Raw genomic sequence first — 19366 nt, 5'->3', positions numbered from 1 at the left:
TCTGCCTCCAGTGGGGCTGACACTGTGAGGGTGAAGGAGAAGCAGCCCTGGGGGAGCCCCCACCAGCCAGGCCACACTTCCTTGGGTCCACACTCTCCCAGGCTAGGACTTTGAAATATCAGAACAGTGCCTGCCAGATAGGGAGAGCTCGGTATTTAGTGAATGACAAATGAGTTACAACTGGGGCAGAAAGAAAATCAGCTTTCAATGAGGAAAATGCTTGTCTTTTACTGTGGTGAGATCCAACAAGAAGCTGAGCGTTCCCCACGCTTGCCTCCTACCCCAGATCTGTGCAGAATCTACACTGATCCCTCCAACCTGACTGCCTCCCAGTGTCATGAAGATCTGTGGTTTGAAAAGTAACTTCCCTAGGTCTGTGATATTTTCACCAAGTGGGATTTGGATACCCAACTTTAACAGACCTCAAAAATAAAACCAAAGACTGAAATATGTCTTCATAAGAAAGCATTGCTCCTGCTTATTGTTCACTGGATGCAAATTTGAGGTGTGAGAGGATTTTTGGTTCCCATCCTGAATAAGCAACTTTTGCTTTACTTCAGACTGTGTGGGGACTTTTTGCTTTCCAAATGCATAAAGGTTATCCTGATTTAGGAGGAAATAAAGTAACATTCCTGTTACTTTATAGGAACATGCACTTAAAAAGTAACCCCCTTAAGATCCAATCGTAGGTTTGATTCTACAATCGCCACAGGACCCCCAAGTGCCCCGTGGTGATCCTCAGGAACATCTTGGCTGCAACCCCTCACACCTTCACCTCCGCTCACCTCCTCGGGTCTCAGACAGAGCACATCCCACTCCTCCAATATTTTCCCCATGTTTCTGTGCCTGCTCTGTCTGACCTGAGCTGCCTCTAATTCTTGCCCTTTCCTGTGGAAGCCCTGCCCTAGACCTCACCTGCCTGGCCCGTGTGGCTGCAGGAGTCGCTCCCGGGTCTCCCACCTCCATCTACATGCCCTGCTCAAAATGGTCCTTTTGAGTCCTACCATATTACATTTCCCAGAATCTAATCTCTTGTACTGTTCACGATTGAGGCACTGCTCAAGAAATTTAGTGATTTCCTGTTGTCCAAAAAAAAAAAAAAAAAAAAAAATCAAACCTCAACTCCAGACAGTTTCCAGAACCTCTTCCATCAGCCCACCAGCCTTTCCAACCTCATCTTGCATCACTATCCAATCTAAGGCCTTTCTTTTAGGTTTAAACCCACATTCAGGGCTTTGGTTTATGCACATGGTGACTTCTGTCAAACCATCAGCAGGCTGTTCTGAAACCCCCTGCATCTCCCAAGGACTAGGTCTGATGGCCAGAGGGACCAGTAAGATCGGGTCTCTGCTTCAGGTGGAGACAGGCAGTGCTACAAAGGTAAGCCCCTCTCCTGTGCCCTTACCACTCCCACCTCCCCTACTTCCTTCCAACCACACTGGCTCTTTCTGTCTTCCTCCAACATTCTGGTCATGCTCCTGTCTCAATGCCCGGGCATTTGCTGTCCCCTTACTCTTGAAAGGTCTTCCAGTGTGGCCTGGGGGGTCACATTGCTCCCATTCCATGACATCTTTCCATGAAGCTATCCCTGACCTCTCTATTTAAAACCGCACTTCCTGCCAGGGCGATGGGTAGTATCTTTATAATCCCAGTTACTCTAGGCTGAAGCGGATTTGCTTGAGGCCAGGAATACGAGACCAGCCTGAGCAAAACAGGGAGATCTCATCTCTAAAATGAAAAAACAATCCATTGTGGTGACTCACACCTATAGTCCTAGCTTCTCCAGAAACTAAGCTGGGAGGATCAATTACACCCAGGAGTTTGAGGTTATGACAGTGCCAATACACTCCAGCCTGGATGGTATAGGGGGCCCTTGTCTTTAAAAACTAAGTTTACTTCCTATCCCCCTTCTCTGGCCTTTTCCTGTGGGAATTAGCACCCTCTGAAACACTGTATTTTACTTGTTCATTTACTATTCCCCCTGCCATCTGTTTAGTTCAATGCTGGGCCCCCAGCACCTAGAACCCTGCCTGGGTCCAGCTGAACTGTTTTTCAAGTGTATTGTGTGCTCTGATGTTGGACGCCACGCACCGGTGGCTCAGCACCCAGAAAGAAGCCCGACCCCAGTCAGGATTTCCTGGTGCTGATGCTCTACCTTTAACTGGCATCACCCACCGGCAGGCTACGCCCACAGATCTTGTTGGATCAGGTGACAGCAGGTGAGTCGCTCAGGGCAAACTTGTCAGCCTGTCAAGACACACATCCAGCTACAGCTGACCACCTGTAATGACCATAACAGGTGCAAGTCGGCCACTCTGTGGCCCTCTCTGGATCCGCAGCACTGGCCTGGCCTCAGGCTGAGACAACTCATACTGGAGGGCAAGAGGCATCTCTCCCTACAGGGGACATGCTCTCCCAGCCCAGCCATCTCCAGTCCTGCTGGGTATGTACCCCTAAAATGTGTATGTGTATTCCTAAATTGTAGTTGGCCCTTGAACAACATGGGCTTGAACTGCACGGGTCCACTGATAGGCAGATTTTTTTTTAATAAATATACTGGAAATTTGGGGAGAGATTTTTCAGCAATTTGAAAAAACTCAGATGAATTGCATAGCCTAGAAATAGTGAAGAAATTAAGAAGCTAGTTATGTCATGCATGTATAAAATATATGTAAATACTAGTCTATTTTATCACTTACTACCATAAAATATGCACGTCTATTATTAAAAGGTAAAATTTAACAAAACTTACCTACTTACAGACCACACATGGCACCATTCTCAGTCAAGAGAAATGTAAACAAATGTAAAGATGCAGTCTTAAACTGTAACTACATAAAATTAACTACAGTACATAGTGCACTGTTAATGTAGCCACTTCCTGTTGTTACCGTAGTGAGCTTAAGTGTTGCAAATATCTGCTTAAGACGTGTGTGACACTAATCATCCCCGCTTCAGCAGTTCATATCCAGTACATCTGGTATCCCAGTAAGACGGAAAAAGTGATTTCTTGCAGTTTTTGTGGTATTTTTCACCATGCTTAGTGCAATACTGTAAACCTTGAATCCCACCATGGGACCCATATGAAGTGCTGCTACTGATGCTGGAAGTGCTCCCAAGAAGCAGAAACAAAGTCATGACATTACAAGAAAAAGTTGAATTGCTTGATATGTACCATAGATTGAAGTCTACAGCTGTGGTTGCTGCCATTTCAGACAGATGGTTCATCTCATATGTAAATAAAGTAAAAAACTTACAATATCAATAAATACAGTAAATATATTTTATCATCCTTATCATTTTTTCTCTCACTTACTTGATTGTAAGAATACAGTATATAATACATGTAACATAAAATATGTGTTATTTGGCCAGGTGCGGTAGCTCACGTCTGTAATCCCAGCACTTTGGGAGGACAAGGCAGGCGGATCACAAGATCAGGAAATCAAGACAATCCTGGCTAATATGGTGAAACCCTGTCTCTACTAAAAATAAAAAATTGGCCAGGCACGGTGGCTCAAGCCTGTAATCCCAGCACTTTGGGAGGCCGAGACGGGCGGATCACGAGGTCAGGAGATCGAGACCATCCTGGCTAACACGGTGAAACCCCGTCTCTACTAAAAATACAAAAACTAGCCGGGCGAAGTGGCGGGCGCCTGTAGTCCCAGCTACTCGGGAGGCTGAGGCAGGAGAATGGCCTAAACCCGGGAGGCGGAGCTTGCAGTGAGCTGAGATCCGGCCACTGCACTCCAGCCCCGGCGACAGAGTGAGACTCTGCCTCAAAAAAAAAAAAAAAAATTAGCCGGGCGTGGTGGTGGGCATCTGTAGTTCCAGTTACTCAGGAGGCTGAGGCAGGAGAATGGCGTGAACCTGGGAGGCGGAGCTTGCAGTGAGCTGAGATCGTGCCACTGCACTCTAGCCTAGGCGACAAAGTGAGACTCCATCTCAAAAAAAAGAAAAAAAAGAAAAAAATATATATATATATATGTGTGTGTGTGTGTGTGTTATTTGGCTACCTGTTATCAGTAAGGCTTCTAGTCAAAAGTAGTCTATTAGTTGAATTTTTGGGGAATCAAGTTATATGCACATTTTTGACTGTACGGGGAGTCAACACCCAATCCCTATGTTGTTCAAGGGTCAACTGTATATACCGAAGGTTGAACCATAAGAAACAGTGGGGCCGGGCACGGTGGCTCACACCTGTAATCCCAGCACTTTGGGAGGCTGAGGTGGGCAGATCCCATGAGCTCAAGGGTTCAAGACCAGCCTGGGCAACACAGAAGACCACGTCTCTACTAAAAATACAAAAAATCAGCCAGGTGTGGTGACATGCACCTGTAGTCCCAGGTATTATACTTGGGAGGCTTAGGCTGGAAGACCACTTGAGCCTGGGAGGTTGAGGTTGCAGTGACCTAAGATTGTACTACTGTACTCCAGCTTGGGTGATAAGTGAGACCCTGTCTCAAAAACAAAAAACAAAAAGCAAAAAACTGTAGAATATTAGCAATTTCATGTGGTTTAACATATGTAAAACTATGTTAATAGATACATATTATAAAACACATGTTAAGAAAATGAGTTAAAAATGAACTGTATACCAAAAAGCATGTAAGAAGATGCTCGATATTACTAATGATTAGGGAAATGCAAATCCAAACCACATCATCTCATACCCATTAGGATGGCTGCTATGGAAAAACAGAAAACAAATGTTGGCAAGGATGTGGAGAAACTGAAACCCTTGATCACTGTTGGTGGGAATGTAAAATGGTACAGCTACTACAGAAAACAGTACAGCAGTTCCTCAAAAAAAACTAACTACAGGCCAGGTGCGGTGGCTCACACCTGTAATCCCAGCACTTTGGGAGGCCGAGGCGGATGGATCACCTGAGGTCAGGAGTTCAAGACCAGCCTGGCCAACATGGCGAAACCCTGCCTCTAGTAAAAGTACAAAAATTAGCCGGGTGTGGTGGCATGCGCCTGTAATCCCATCTACTTGGAAGGCTGAGACAGGAGAATAGCTTGAGCCCGGGAGACGGACATTGCAGTGAGCCAAGATCGCGCCATCACACTCCAGCCTGGACGACACGAGTGAGGCTCCGTCTCAAAAAAAAAAAAAAAAAAAAAAGAATTACTATATGATCCAGCAATTCCCCTACTGGGTATATATTCAAATGAATTGAAAGGGGGGTCTTCGAGAGGTATTTGTACACTTGGGAGCACTTCCAGCATGCTCATAGCTGCATTATTCACAATGGCCAAGGGGGGAAGTAGCCTAAGTATTGTTGACTGACAGATGAATGGATAAACAAAGCATGGTATATGCATACAAAGGATCATTCAGCCTTAAAAAGAAAATTCTGGTCAGGTGCAGTAGCTCACTCCTGTAATCCCAGCACGCTGGGAGGCCAAAGCAGGAGGATCACTTGAGGCCAGGAATTCAAGATCAGCCTGGGCAACACAGTGAGACCCCATCTCTACAAAAAAAATAAATAGTTGCCAGGCATGGGGGCACATGCCTGTAGTCCCAGCTATTTGGGAGGCTGAGACAAGAGGAAAACTTGAGCCCAGGAGTTTGAGTCCAGCCTGGGCAACAGTCTCTTAAAAAATAAAATTCTGACACATGCCACAACATAGATGAAGACACTGTGCTAAGTGAAATAAGCTAGTCACAAAGTGACAAATACTGTATGATTCCACTTGTATGAGCTATCTAGTCAAATTCATAGAAGTAGAAAGAAGAATGGTAGTTGCCAGGGGTTGAAAAAAGGGGGAAAAGGCCAGGTGCAGTGGCTCGCACCTGTAATCCCAGCACTTTGGGAGGTTGAGGCAGGGGGATCACCTGAGGTTGAGAGTTCAAGACCAGCCTGACCAACAGGGAGAAACCTTGTCTCTACTGAAAATACAAAATTAGCCGGCCGTGGTGGTGCATGCCTGTAATTCCAGCTACTCGAGAGGCTGAGGCAGGAGAATTGCTTGAACCCGGGAGGTGGAGGTTACAGTGAGCCAAGATCGCACCATTGCACTCCAGCCTAGGCAACAAAAGTGAAACTCCATCTCAAGAAAAAAAAAAAGAAAGAAAAGAAAAAAGGGGGAAATGGAAAGTTTCAGTTTCACAAGATGAAAAAGTTTGAGATCTGCTGCACAACAATGTAGATACAGACATAACACTATTGGACTGTACACTAAAAGCAATTAACATAATACATTTTGTTATGTGTATTTTACTACAATTAAAAACATTTAAGTGAGTACATAGCTTCAGGGAGAAACAAAAAAGTTAAAACAAATATGGCCAGGTGCGGTGGCTCCTGTTTGTAATCCCAGCACTTTGGGAGACCGAGGTGAGTGGATTGCTTCAGTCCAGGAGTTTGAGACCAGCCTGGCTAACATGGTGAAACCCCGTGTCTACTAAAAATACCAAAAAAATTAGCCAGGCGGGTAGCGCATGCCTGTCATCCCAGCTACTTGGGAGGCCAATGTAGGAGGATCTCCTGAACCTGGGAAGTCGCGGCTGCAGCGAGCCATGATTACACCCTGCACTCCAGCCCAGGCAACAGGAGTAAGATCCTGTCTCAAACAAAAAACAAAACACAAAACTTGTGCTCTGTAATAGGGCAATAAGAAATAAATTATCTAAATTCTGTAGCTCTGCTATTTTCTTGCTGCAGCCCACTGCATCCTCTTGAAAACTGCCCTCTCAAAGGCCAAAGCACCCAGCAAGGCTTAGTGCCCCAGTCCCCTCCCAAACCCCCAAAGAGCCACCCTACAACCTCAGCTTGCCAATTCACAGGAAGGGACACTTAACCCACTTTTACAGTTGAGTTTTATTCTAGAACAAATGGTTTTACAACAAAGCTGATCTTAAATAGTACATTTCCCCGCTGATAACAGCGCTATCTTCCTTTAACCCCCAGACCAAGGGATCAAAGCTTACTGCTCAACTGAGTTTGACATCAGCTACCGACTTTTAAGGAATCTAGAACAAAGTCCTGGAGCCAGGCCAGAAGTAGTAAAAGACTCAGCTAGCCCCTTCCTCTGTGCTGTGCTGACAGGGAAGGAGCCAGTAACTGGACAATCTATGACCCCAAGTTTGTGGAACGTGGGCTTCAGCTAAGGGTGGGGTAGTGTGATTTTAGCAGTGTCTCTACCTCCCTGACCCCTGTGCTGCTTTGCTCTGTTGTCACCTCCCGCACAATGTCGGGACACTGACCGGAAGTCAAACCTGTGCCTGGTGACCACAGACAAGAACAGGGATAACCGTGACCCTTGCTGCTGTGTCCTCACCGATGCCAGCGCCCCACCTGCTGCAACAGCCAAGCCAGAGCAGTTCTGTCTGGGCCACAGCTACTCAGCCTGTGGACTCAGGTGTTATCCTGAAGAAGTTGCAACAAATCCTCAAAGAATAAACAACGTTGTGGCCCCTTTTTGGGCTTAAAAAAAAAAAGGGAAAACAGAAACTCACAGTGGCTGTGGCTCACCACGTGCCAGGCACTGTGCCAAACACTTCACATTTAGTGCTCATTACAACCCTATGAGGTAGGCCGTACCACTATCCCCATTTTACAGATGAGGAAACAACAGGCTCAAGAGTGAAGTCCCTCGCTTGCCTAGTATCTCAAAGGTAAGTGGCAAGCAAAGATGGGGCTCCAAGGTCTGTGTGACCTGAGTTCTTGGTTACCCAATATTTCAAAACTGTCACTTAGGAAACAAGAGAACATTTTTAGAAATAGCAGAAAACCCAACAGCCACAGTGATAGTCAAAGAGCTGAGGGGGCATCAGACCAGGTTCAGGGCCACTGCATAACTGCCAATGCCCTGCCCCAGCCCCAGGAGACAGACTCTACTCCCCTAGACGAGTAGCCCTGCTCTTAATAAATAAATAAAGGTCAGGCACAATTCTACACAAAGGCCCCAGAATTCAAACCACTGTCTTGTTTCTCAGGCTTTTGCTTAAGAGCCCAGTACTGGGTGGACTGGGGAAGTCCCTGATTTGGGTCAAAATAAATATGCCCGTTCTCGTCCAAAGCTTACCTGCCTTCCCTCCTCCCTGAGCTGTGCCTGTGGCCTTCTGTTGCCAAGCATGTTAAGGGGCCAGTTCCCCACGAGAAGCCTGTGGGCTCTGCTATTCCACTGTAGCCTAGCAGGGAGCTGACAGGCCACGCGGAGCACGGAGTTCCTACAATGCCTATAGCCAGAGTTCCAGGTCAGGGAAGTGGGGAAGAAATGTCTCCTTTAGGACTTAACTCTTTAACTTCAGGGCATATTTATTCTGAACCCAAAATGAGTGAAGAGGTAGGCAACAAAAGGAAGATAACTTTACCCCAAGTCATTGAGTTGGGGTAAGGGAGCTCCAGGATATTGACACCCCCACCCACCAACCCCAGAGAGGGTGACATGATTCCTTTCATTAGCACAGCATGATGACTCAGGAGATCTGAGGGGTGGGGGAGGCCATGACAACCTGGTCAGTCTGTGGACACATTCCCTACTCCTGCTGGGCCCTAGAAGATGGTCTACCTGACATCTCCATGGAGTCTGTAAAGTGCCATTAGCAAAATCACAGGAGTCAGGAGAAAGAACTAACAGCCCTGGAGAGACAGAGCCCTATGCTGTGAGCAGAGGGTGTCAAGATAACAGATGACCCCAACTCCTCTGGCCCTGGGGCTGGCTCGCTGCATTCTGCCCCGCCCTGCCCAGGAAGGAGTGCCTGCTGCTCTCCTGGCCCCCACTTCCTACCGGCCACACCAGAAGCCCAGGGAGCCCCGCCCCCTTCTCAATTCCTTCTGTCCTGTGCCTCCCTGGCTCCTCCTCTGCTGCTGTGGACAAGGTCGTCGGGCCAGTACTGGTCCTCCATGTACTGTTCCATGTCTGTGCTGCTGTCAGGTTCTCTGTCCTCAGGGCAGGTCCAGAGGCTGCGGGCCTCCTGCTGTTCCCACTGCACCTCCACCAGCCGGTAGAGCTCCATGGCTGTCGTGGCATCTTCTACTGATGAGTGCCCGTGCGGGCCCACCTGCTAACAAGAGCCAACACATCACTACCTGCAAGCCTGGTGAGAGGCCTGTTACAAGGCCAGTTACCCAGGGTTCTTTGTGCAGGCCCAAGAATACATATGCTCAGAATGGAGGTTCACAGAAAAGGGATGGAACCTCAACTGTACACCATAAGTCATGCAGCTTCTCCAAGCCTGTTTTCCTCAAATATAAGGCATGCTAAAAATCTCTTGCTTCAAAGGCTTGCAGACCAGATGAATAATAAATGTGAAGCCCAACAGGAGCAAGAGGTACTGGCTCCTCATCTAAGGCTATACATCTGGTAGTAGGGGATGGGAGACCACCCTTCGGGGATACAAGAACCAAGAGTGAGGCAGGGTACAGATCTGGAAGAGATCAGCCTAGGAGAATGTGTTCTGGGAGAATCGCAGTACACACTGGGGAAGAAGGACCATGGAGAGAAACACCTGGGGCTGTCTGTACAAGAGGGAGACCCATTTATGCAAGGTCCCTGGACCTGGACTGGGGAAGAGAGAATGACAAGGAGGCTGGAGGCACAGCCCAAAGCCTTGTCTGTGGCTCAAGTGGCATGGAAGCCAAGCGGGCCTCCCTCCCTTCCAGTCATTCTCTCACCACGCACCTGGATCTTCTTGTGCAGCAGCTGCAGGGCCAGGTCCTTTAGAGAGACCCGGGCCCGGGTGTGGAGGCTGGGCTCGCTGAGGAAGTTTGGGACATAGGTGGTATCCCGGGTCTGGCTCCGAGGGTGGACATACTTGAGGGCCTGGAAGTCGTTGTGCAGCGCGTGCCCCACCACCACCTTGCCCTTCAGGAGCTTAAGGATCTGTGAGCAGAGAGAGGAGTCAGGGAGGTGTCCCCACACCCCATCAGGCTGGCAGGAGCCACACCCCGAGAACCCTTGGCCAATAGGTGCATGGATCCCTGTGGAGGGAGGCAGCACAGAGTGGGGAGATCACGAGCTCCACAGTCAACCATGCTGCCCTAAGTCTGAACCCAGATCCTTCTACTGTCTATACCCAGGGGCGTACCTATGTCTTCCGCACCTGTCAAAGGGGAACACTGGCAGCAGCATTCCGTGGGGTAGCTGTAAGGACTAAAGGAGGTCATGGATGGAAGTCTTCCTGTTACCAGATACAAGCAACTCTACTGCTGGCGTTGGCTTTCCTCTCAGGCTGGAAGATATCACCAGGCCTCCACCCAACTCTCCCCCACCCCACTGTAAGGTCTGTGAGTGCAGAGACCATGTTGGACTTATTAGTGGTGCTCCAGGGAAAGCGTCACATTTATTCTTTTTTTTTAATGCCTATCTTTTTCCAGTAGCAGAAAACATTACATTTACTTATTTATTATTTACTTATCACAGGAGGTGATCAATAAGGACCAGCTGGGTGAAGTCAACAGAACCGTGGCTGTCATTGGTAGACACACCACAGCAGCAGCTCTTATGAGCATTAAGGGCCATAATCCCTGTCTTCAGGACTCTAACCCCTTGCCCTGCTGTGTACTAACTCCTCCTCACCCTCTTAACCTGCTCTCTTGCTCAGCTCTGGTCGCTTGCACATTGTGTTCCTCCCCTCCCTGCTGGGTGGCCTCCTACACACCAGGGAGGCCACGTCCAGGGCTATGGGCCAGCAACCCCCTCCAGCCCTCTTAGCTGGGCTTAGGCTCTCCTTATCACCAGCTGCTGGCCTCCACAGCCTACCTCTGCTGGCAACATATGGTTTATCCCTAAACCCAGCTTTCATGTCAGATGGATAAGATGCATTGAGACTTTATGGTAGGGACATGCCACCATGCTGGTCACTCACCACACTGCCCCTCCCCCCCACTCAGCCATGAAGTGGAAAGAGATGGAGCACACCCCACAGTGGCTCAGAGTCTGGGCAGACAAAAAGTGGTCCTGGCCGGGCGCGGTGGCTCAAGCCTGTAATCCCAGCACTTTGGGAGGCCGAGACGGGCGGATCACGAGGTCAGGAGATCGAGACCATCCTGGCTAACATGGTGAAACCCCGTCTCTACTAAAAATACAAAAAAACTAGCCGGGCGAGGTGGCGGGCGCCTGTAGTCCCAGCTACTCAGGAGGCTGAGGCAGGAGAATGGCGTGAACCCGGGAGGCGGAGCTTGCAGTGAGCCGAGATTGAGCCACTGCACTCCAGTCTGGGCGACAGAGCGAGACTCCACCTCAAAAAACAAACAAACAAACAAACAAACAAACAAACAAACAAAAAAAGTGGTCCTGCTCTTGGGACCACCACCCACCAGGTCAATGGAAGGGACCAAGGAGCTGGAGCGTTCACCACACACCTCCCCTCTTGTTGCTACCTTTACTGATTGGCCTCCTTGATACATAAAATAACCTCCAATCATTTCAAAGGAATGCTTGGACCACAATGTTATGTGAAAAAGTAGGACACAAGACAGTGTACACCAGTATTTCCCAACCTTGCCTAATACCAAGAATAACCCAGAAGTGTTAAAAAGGTGGTTCTGTTATAAGGCTTGTTTAGAAAATGCAGATTTGTCTCAATGCAATTGATGTATGACACATTTTGGGAACAACGCAAATTTCACCTTTGCTTACGCATAATTTCATCCTTGAGCAACACAGTGAATGCAGAAAACTGCATCCAGCTGAACTGAGCCAAGAGGGCATACACAATATGCACACAGCCCAAATATCTCCCAGCAACCCTGGTTCACCTGTGTGATGAGCCACACCCATCCATAGCTGGTGTCACACTTCCTGTCTGACTTCAAAGAACTCTCCTTCCACCACTTCACAGAAACTCAAGCTGCAACCTTTCTGACTCCTATTTCCACAAGCAAGCTTTAGGACTTTTTCAAGGTAAAGTGCCGTACTTATTGGTGTATTGTGCATTTCTTAACCATTTAAGATATGTGGAATAAGGAAAAAAAAAAAGAAGAAGAAACAAGATGTGTAAAACTGGACTACCTTTTTTATTAGGTTTCTATCTTATTTTTGGGGTGCCACTGATGTCCTTTTTAATACTGTTCCCTTCCTCCATTTCTCCTTAAGCCCTGTGGCTTTATGGTGCAAGTCTGCACAGTGTGATGATTTTTTGGAACAAGGGTCAGAGCCCTCCCCAAGCCTAATGGATCAGGGTCTCTACGGAGGGAACTGGGGACAGGGATCCTGAATTGTTAAAAAGGCCTCAGGTGTTTCCTAAGGTCAAGCATGTTTGGGAATTCCTGGTACATCAGTGTGGTCCCAACCACTAATTACATTTCTCTAAGCACTAAGAAACTAACATAAGGAAATATGCCAAAACATCAGTACCTGACCATGATGCCACTGTGGGCTTTACAAATTTTCTATCAACTCATACAACTTTTAAAACAGAAAGCAAACTCTAAAATGTAAGCCGTTTATCACCTCACAATTGGTGTAGCCTTTCTTTTTTTTTTTTTTTTTTGAGGCGGAGTCTCGCTCTGTCGCCCAGGCTGGAGTGCAGTGGCCGGATCTCAGCTCACTGCAAGCTCCGCTTCCCGGGTTTACGCCATTCTCCTGCCTCAGCCTCCTGAGTAGCTGGGACTACAGGCGCCCGCCACCTCGCCCGGCTAGTTTTTTTTTGTATTTTTAGTAGAGACGGGGTTTCACCATGTTAGCCAGGATGGTCTCGATCTCCTGACCTCGTGATCCGCCCGTCTCGGCCTCCCAAAGTGCTGGGATTACAGGCTTGAGCCACCGCGCCCGGCCGGTGTAGCCTTTCTATATTGCCCTGTGCAACAGGCCAGCAATCCTTATCTGGAGGCAGGTTTGGGATTTTATTTTTATTTCCCCTACTCTATGGAGAAGGAACTTACTGTTCGGAGCAGTTAGGTGACTTTCCCAAGGTTTCTTGCCCCCAGTGAAGCAAAGTGGTGACTCAAACCTAGGGTGGCTCTTTCCAGCCCACCACACCGCCCAAACAAGTACCCAACCCTGCCCTTACCTCTTTCTGGGCCACCTGGAAGGGGATAGCCTTGTGCATGTGCTGCCGAGTGACGCCGCTCCAGCGAGTACGGTAGTCAACGATGGGCATCTCAGGCCTGATGTACTTGTCATAGAGGACATCGCCATGGTAACTCACAATGGAACAGCGGGCCAGCTCGCTCACCCGCCCTTGGGGTCCCGTGCCCACCATCTCACAGTCGATAGCCACACACTTGCTGGGCAAGGGCCCTGAGGCTCTCCTGGGAGCGGGCCTTCTGCTGCATGGGGCACCACCAGATCCAGCCCTCAGACACTGCTTCCCACTGCTGGCAGCCTCAGTTGCTGGCACTGCCCTGTAAGAGGTGGGCAGTAGGGAGGACCCTGGTTCTGGAGGCATGCTCAGCAGCCCCTGCTCCTGCAGCAAGGCCTTCCGGGCCATGAACCGCTGGTGCTGTCGGCTCCTTCTCTTGTGCCTCTTCCGAAGCGCATCCTTGGCATTTGGGATGGTGAAGGAAGGGCACAGGCACTGAGCAGACTCAGGGGCCTCCCGGGGTACCATTCCAGTTAGCTCACTGCTTGGGGCAAGGGAAGCCTGGGGAGTAATCTTCCAATGGGGCAGCAGCCTGAAGAGAGAACACACAGGCAGAGGGGCTGGGTGAGAATGTGCCAGGCAACCCATCCATCCTCCCTCCCTGCAGCCCATCCACCATCCCCTCCTCCCCATGGTGGGGATGCCCGAGAGCCCTGCACTGTAGCTGGTGGCTCCCAGATTGAGCTGAGGACCCATTTCACTAATAAAAGCATTCATACTGTAAACACATGCAAGTCACTGTTGTAAATACTACATGGAATCACTCAATCTGTTCAATGACCCGAACAAAGTATTATTATCTTCATTTTACAGGTAAGAAACTGAGGCACAGAGGTGAAGAAACTTGCCCAATTAGTAAAGGCCAAAGGCTGATAGAAACCCAGAATCCACACCCTCAACCTCAATCAAACCATGGCTGAGTCCAATGTTGTTAGCAGCAGACTTCTTTTCTGCTGTGATTTTTTCTAAGAAGTATCAGACTTTGACAGAGGTATGGTTATAGGAAAATAAAGGTTACAGAAACTGTATACGCCTTTTTAAGAAATCTTTTTTTGAAATATGAAGGCACAGATCCTGAGAACCTGGAGAAAAAATTTCACAGGAAGCCCGCAGTAATTGAATAGCTATATTTTTTGTAATATGGTAACCAAATGTTATTTATTTATTTATTTATTTAGAGATATGGTCTCGCTCTGTCACCCAGGCTGGAGTGCAGTGGCATGATCACAGTTCACTGCAGGGCTCAAGTGATCCTCCCACCTCAGCCTCATGGGTAGCCGGGACTACAGGTGCACACCAGCAGACCTGACTAACTTTTTTGTATTTTTAGTAGAGATGGGGTTTCATCATGTTGCCCTGCTGGTCTTAAACTGGGCTCAAGTGATCCGCCCACTTCAGCCTCCCAAAGTACTGGAATTATAGGTATGAGCCACCATGTCCAGCCTTTAAATGTAATTTCTTTACCTGACTTTGTAATTCATTAATCACCACAGCATCTACAAACATTTAAAAGTCCTGATCTGAAGTGCTTGCAGATTTCTGTGGTGGGCTCCCACCCAGCGGACTTTAAGCCCTCGTCATTGAAAGCTAGGATAAGAGGTGCTCTCGCACACTGCTGCTACAGGAAATGTCTTATGTTCCTGTGAGTTTGCAAAACCCAGCATCTTCCCAACAGCTGAGGCCATAGCTTGGAAAGCCTATCTCATTTGTTATGCCAAGTCAGTCAGTACATTTTTAACAGATCAAACAAACTAGGGCTTTGAAGTCAGGCAAAGCAGGGTTTAACTTGGCTTATTTATTTATTTATTTATTTATTGAGGCGGAGTTTCATTCTTGTTACCCAGGCTAGAGTGCAACAGCGTGATCTCAGCTCACTGCAATCTCCGCCTCCCAGCTTCAAGCAATTCTTCTGCCTCAGCCTCCTGAGTAGCTGGATTACAGGCATGCACCACCACACATGGCTAATTTTTGTATTATTAATAGAGATGGCGTTTTGCCATGTTGGACAGGCTGGTCTCAAACAACTGACCTCAGGTGATCCGCCTGCCTCAGCCTCCCAAAGTTCTGGGCTTACAGGCGTGGGCCACCATGCTGGGCCTGACTCAGCTCTTTGTAAATTACCTAAACTGCTGAGTTTCAGTTTTCAGGCATGTAAAATGATCCTACCACCCCCTCTACTGTGTGAAGAGGAAATGACACAATGTATGCTGGGGTATTCCTGTATTCTAAACAGCAGGGGCTCAATAATCACTGTTCCTTCTCCCAGAGAGGTTAGACTCTAGCCTATGGTTGGTAACCAGCTCTTCTTAGGCCAGAGCAGTGCAACCCAGTGGGATAGAGGTTCTTCCAGAAGGACTTCTGGGTGGTGGCAGACTCACAGCCCTTTCCCAAGCCACAGGCCTTCCCCTGCCTCCCTTCCCACTCACAGTCCTCCTGCTCTTTCAGACTCAGCTATTGTTCTGCCACTAGGTTGCACAGGCCAATGCCACACTGAAGCTCTCTCGTGTCTCCACTGTGCCAAGTGCTGGGCAGCTGCAAAGGTGGATCCTGGACTCCAAGAAGTTTAGTTTCATGGTGGAGACAGAAACCAAGCACAAAGTGTGTTAAGGGCTGAATTAGAGGTGCTAGGGAGGCAAAACAGGTTGGAGAACAATTCTCTGGAGGCTTCCTGGAAGAAGCTAAATCTGTGTGCATGTAAAACAGTAACCTTCCAGGTAGAAGGGAGAAGAATCAGTGGCCATGTTAGGGGTAAAGGCTTTAAAAAACAGTAACCCAGGGTGAAGGAAGAGGGCCCACCAGCAGCCTGAAGTCACTAGGGTGCAGAGCATAAGGCGGGTCATGCTGGAGGCACTGCTCCTCGCTCCTCTCTCCTTTGCACCATTTCATCTTCTGCTTCCCACTCTGGTGGCCCTTCCACGAGCCACCCCTACTCCAATCTGGTGTCCCCTGAATTGGTGTCTACTGGCCAAGTGAATGGGGGAGCCTCAGAGGCACCTATGGAGGTCACTGAAATACCCCATAGTAGCCCTGACTCAGGACATTAAGTCTAGCTGGGGAGCAAAGAAATTCATCCCTCTGTGCTGAGCTCTTATAGCACAATTTGAGAATTATTACACCCTTCCAAGTCCATTGGTACACACAGTCTACCTCAGCTATATGAAGGCAGGTTGGAGCCTTGTCTCCGTCCCTTTCCCAACAGCCACTAGAAGCTAGCATGTGGCAGGTCCTCTTCAGAAGGGTGTAGAAAGAGGTCTGGAGAAGATGAAAACCTGAGCAGTAGCAGCAGAGATTAAGAGAAAAGGGAAGGGGGTGGGAAGTGAGGTGAATTGCCAGGTTTGATGATACCACAGCATTTCCATAAAGACTCTCCACACTCTAGGGCAGGGCACTGCATCCTGACTTGACTCATCCAGACCTGACCCATCCTGACTCATTCACCCTGCTTGCTCATCCCATCCTTTCCAGGAGAAAAGGTCTCTCTTTTAAAAAGGTCTTAACTGTAACCAACTTCCTCATATTGACAGTCACATCTTAGAACTGACAAATTCAGAACCTCAATTTGCTTCAGTCGAGCAATGGGAGAAAAAAGCCGAAGAAGCCCAATGCCAACCCTGCTAATAACTAATTAGGGAAAGCGGGGTGGTGGATAGTCCCCTCCTATCTCTGTGAGGGGCTGAGGCTAGGACTAGGGTGGGTGGCTTTCCTGTCCCTACTGGCAAGGTTTTAAAGAAGCCAGAAATTAAGTTATCTGAGAAAAGGTCTCTATGGCCTCCTATTTCAAGAGAGGAAAGCAGTCCTTTTCCAAACACCCTGACCTTGCTTGAGAGAAGAGAGAAAGAGAGCCCCCCCCCCCCCCCGACATACTGTTCTATATTATTTTATACTCAGTACCTGTTTTAATAAGAAATGAAGCGAAACCAAAGGCAGGCAACACAGCACTGCACCAGGCACCAGACCAGAAACCAGGCCTGGGCCTGCCTGACCTTAGCCTGATAGTTAAAATTCAAACTATGACCTAGCAACCGATGTTATCCATAGATTCCAGACATTGTGTGGAAGGACATTGTGAAATTCCTTGTTCTGTTCTGTTTCACTCTGATTACCGGTGCATGCAGCCCCTGTCACATATCCCCTAGATTGTCAATCAATCACGGCCCTTTCATGTAAAATCTTTAGTGTTGTGAGCCCTTAAAAGGGACAGAAATCGTGCACTCAACAAGCTGGGATTTTGAGACACTAGTCTGCTGATGCTTCTAGGTGATTAAAAGCCACTTCCTTCACTACCTCGGTGTCTGTGGGGTTTTGTCCATGGCTCCTCTTGCTACATGCTGACACGTCAAAACCAACAGTCATCAAGGACACACCTCTTTGGGGGCCCAAATGTAGCTCAGTGAAGCTGGAGAGAAGTTCCACTCAGATAAAACAACCCTTTCAACAAGGACAAATACAAGCCTTTGTGTAGCCTGGACCCAGCGCTCTGGGGGGTCAGACATCGGGCTTTCAGGCAGGGAGGGGGTGGGTCCCTGGCCTAAAGAAAGGGTCCCAGCTGCAAAGTCAATGGAGCAAAGGCCCCAAAGGAACCACGAAGTCAGAATCCTCAGTGGCATCAGAGTCACCAACCTGCTGGCTAATCAGGAGGGCAGAGGGCAGTTCTAGACCCTCCTCTGGCACTAAATAGCTAGATGATTTGGGGCAAGTCACGTCTCTTCACCATCAACCGAGGGCTGTGAATGAGATAAGGGCTTCCCAAGTACAGTTAATTACCAAATGACATCTGATAAAAGGCTGATTTTCAGGCCCACTCCCACACCGTCCTAACTGCTATTTTGGGGAAAGGGGCCTGAGAATCTAGAGTTTCAAAAAGAGCGCGCACGACCCCTACCCTCAAGCCACGATTCTGATAATTGCCCAAATCCGAGAAAATCTGGCTCGATAAGGTCCCCTGTGCGGCTAAAAAGTCCAAGAACAACGACAACAACTAAAGTCTGCTATCCCGGCACGACCTCCCCGCTGGCTGACGTTCTCCCAGGCGTGACGCGTGGGAGGCCTGATCTCAGCGGGAAGGACTCGGGCGTTGGTCACTTGCTGGCCGCGGCGGCTGGGCCGAGTCCCAGCGACCAGCGCCGCCCCCTCTGGCCCTGGACCCCAGAGCAAAGCGAGGACTGGAGACAGGCGGCGCCCGGCCTGCTTTTCTGCCGGCCGGTAGAGCACGGTCAGCCCAGCTCAGGCGTCCCCGCCGCAGGCCGGGGCGGACACAACGCGCGGGGCCTGCGACCCGTGACACGCGGCCTCAGCCCGCCCAACCCCGCCGCCCCGGCACAGGGTCCCGGATCTCACCTGAAGCCCCGCGCGTCTCTTCCGGTCCGCACGTGGCGTCCAGAAAGCCGGCAGCTTCCACATGCCCGGGCAAGCCCGGCTGCCACTGCCCGCCTATTGGCTCGCTGGACGGCAGCGCCCGCCCAAGGCCTCTTCTGATTGGTCGAGCCTGCCTGACAGCGGGGAGGTGGACAAGAGCAGAAGGGGAGGGACTCCTGAAGAGGGCGTAACTCGCGCTGCGAGTCGACCATACTGGCGGGAAACTTTAAAGAGAAGGAAGGGGAGCCCGCCCTCCTCTCATCCCTTCCCGGTCCCATCTGTGTTCCCCGGCTCCAATCCACTCCTCTACCTGGGTCGGGATGTGGGCTCCTGTGAGCCTGGGACCACCAAAGGCCGAATGACTTACTGAGTACACCCACATCTGCAGATTGGGAACATCGGCCCCTACCTCCTCGGGTGTTCTGGGATTGAAGGAAATAATATACACAGTGGGCACTAAATAAAGACTGAAAGATTTCCTCTGTCAGCGCTGCTTTTTCATTTATTCTTTTGCAACATTTGACTCCTAAGTATTAAGTTCCTACGTGGGCTTGGCAGTGGGATGCACAGAATAAACACATAAGCATCCTGAGTTGTTTATCTAACAGCAGGGAAACAGCAAGATTAACAGAAAATTCAGTGCAACGTGAGGCCGGGGCGCAGTGACTCACGCCTGTAATCCCAGCACTTTGGGAGGCCGAAGCGGATGATCACCTGAGGTCAGGAGTTTGAGACCAGCCTGACCAACATGATGAAACCCCATCTCTGCCAAAAATACAAAAATTAGCCGGGCGTTGACGGGCGCCTGGAATCCCAGCTACTCTGGAGGCTGAGGCAGGAGAATCGCTTGAGTCCAGGAGGCGGAGGTTGCAGTGAGCCGAGATCGCGCCATTGCACTCCAACCTGGGCAACAAGAGCAAAACTCCGTCAAAAAAAAAAAAAAAAAGAAAAAGAAAAGAAAAGAAAAGAAAGAAA

General features: G+C 49.2%; 1 protein-coding gene across 3 annotated transcripts; it reads right to left on the bottom strand.

Annotated features, from left to right (window-relative positions):
- Window positions 1–6809: 6809 nt before the first annotated feature.
- On the bottom strand, window positions 6810–18460 carry AEN (apoptosis enhancing nuclease). Of its 3 annotated transcripts, none has more exons than XM_010362300.2 (4): window positions 18374–18460; window positions 12965–13568; window positions 9634–9834; window positions 6810–9016 (listed from the first exon to the last, which is right to left on the bottom strand). In XM_010362300.2, the coding sequence occupies exons 2-4, from the start codon at window positions 13502–13504 to the stop codon at window positions 8777–8779; spliced, it is 981 nt and encodes a 326-aa protein (XP_010360602.1). In that variant the 5' UTR covers window positions 13505–13568; window positions 18374–18460; the 3' UTR covers window positions 6810–8776. The 3 variants fall into 3 exon arrangements, with proteins under 3 accessions (XP_010360602.1, XP_010360603.1, XP_030787169.1); XM_010362301.2 differs by having other exon boundaries at window positions 6810–9013; XM_030931309.1 differs by lacking the exon at window positions 18374–18460 and adding an exon at window positions 15463–15769.
- Window positions 18461–19366: the final 906 nt, after the last annotated feature.

This window comes from Rhinopithecus roxellana, chromosome 5 (assembly GCF_007565055.1).
Source record: "Rhinopithecus roxellana isolate Shanxi Qingling chromosome 5, ASM756505v1, whole genome shotgun sequence".
Classification (NCBI taxonomy): domain Eukaryota; kingdom Metazoa; phylum Chordata; class Mammalia; order Primates; family Cercopithecidae; genus Rhinopithecus; species Rhinopithecus roxellana.
This window is presented reverse-complemented; position numbering and strand designations above follow the sequence as displayed.

What these genes read in the sequence shown, in the direction of transcription:
- AEN (XM_010362300.2), bottom strand. Translation starts at nt 13,504, where the DNA reads ATGGTACCCCGGGAGGCCCCTGAGTCTGCTCAGTGCCTGTGCCCTTCC. An exon ending in TCCAGGTGGCCCAGAAAGAG is followed by an intron (nt 9,835 to 12,964) that starts GTAAGGGCAGGG and finishes CTCTGCTCACAG; the next exon opens with ATCCTTAAGCTCCTGAAGGG. An exon ending in TGCTGCACAAGAAGATCCAG is followed by an intron (nt 9,017 to 9,633) that starts GTGCGTGGTGAG and finishes GGCTCTTGTTAG; the next exon opens with CAGGTGGGCCCGCACGGGCA.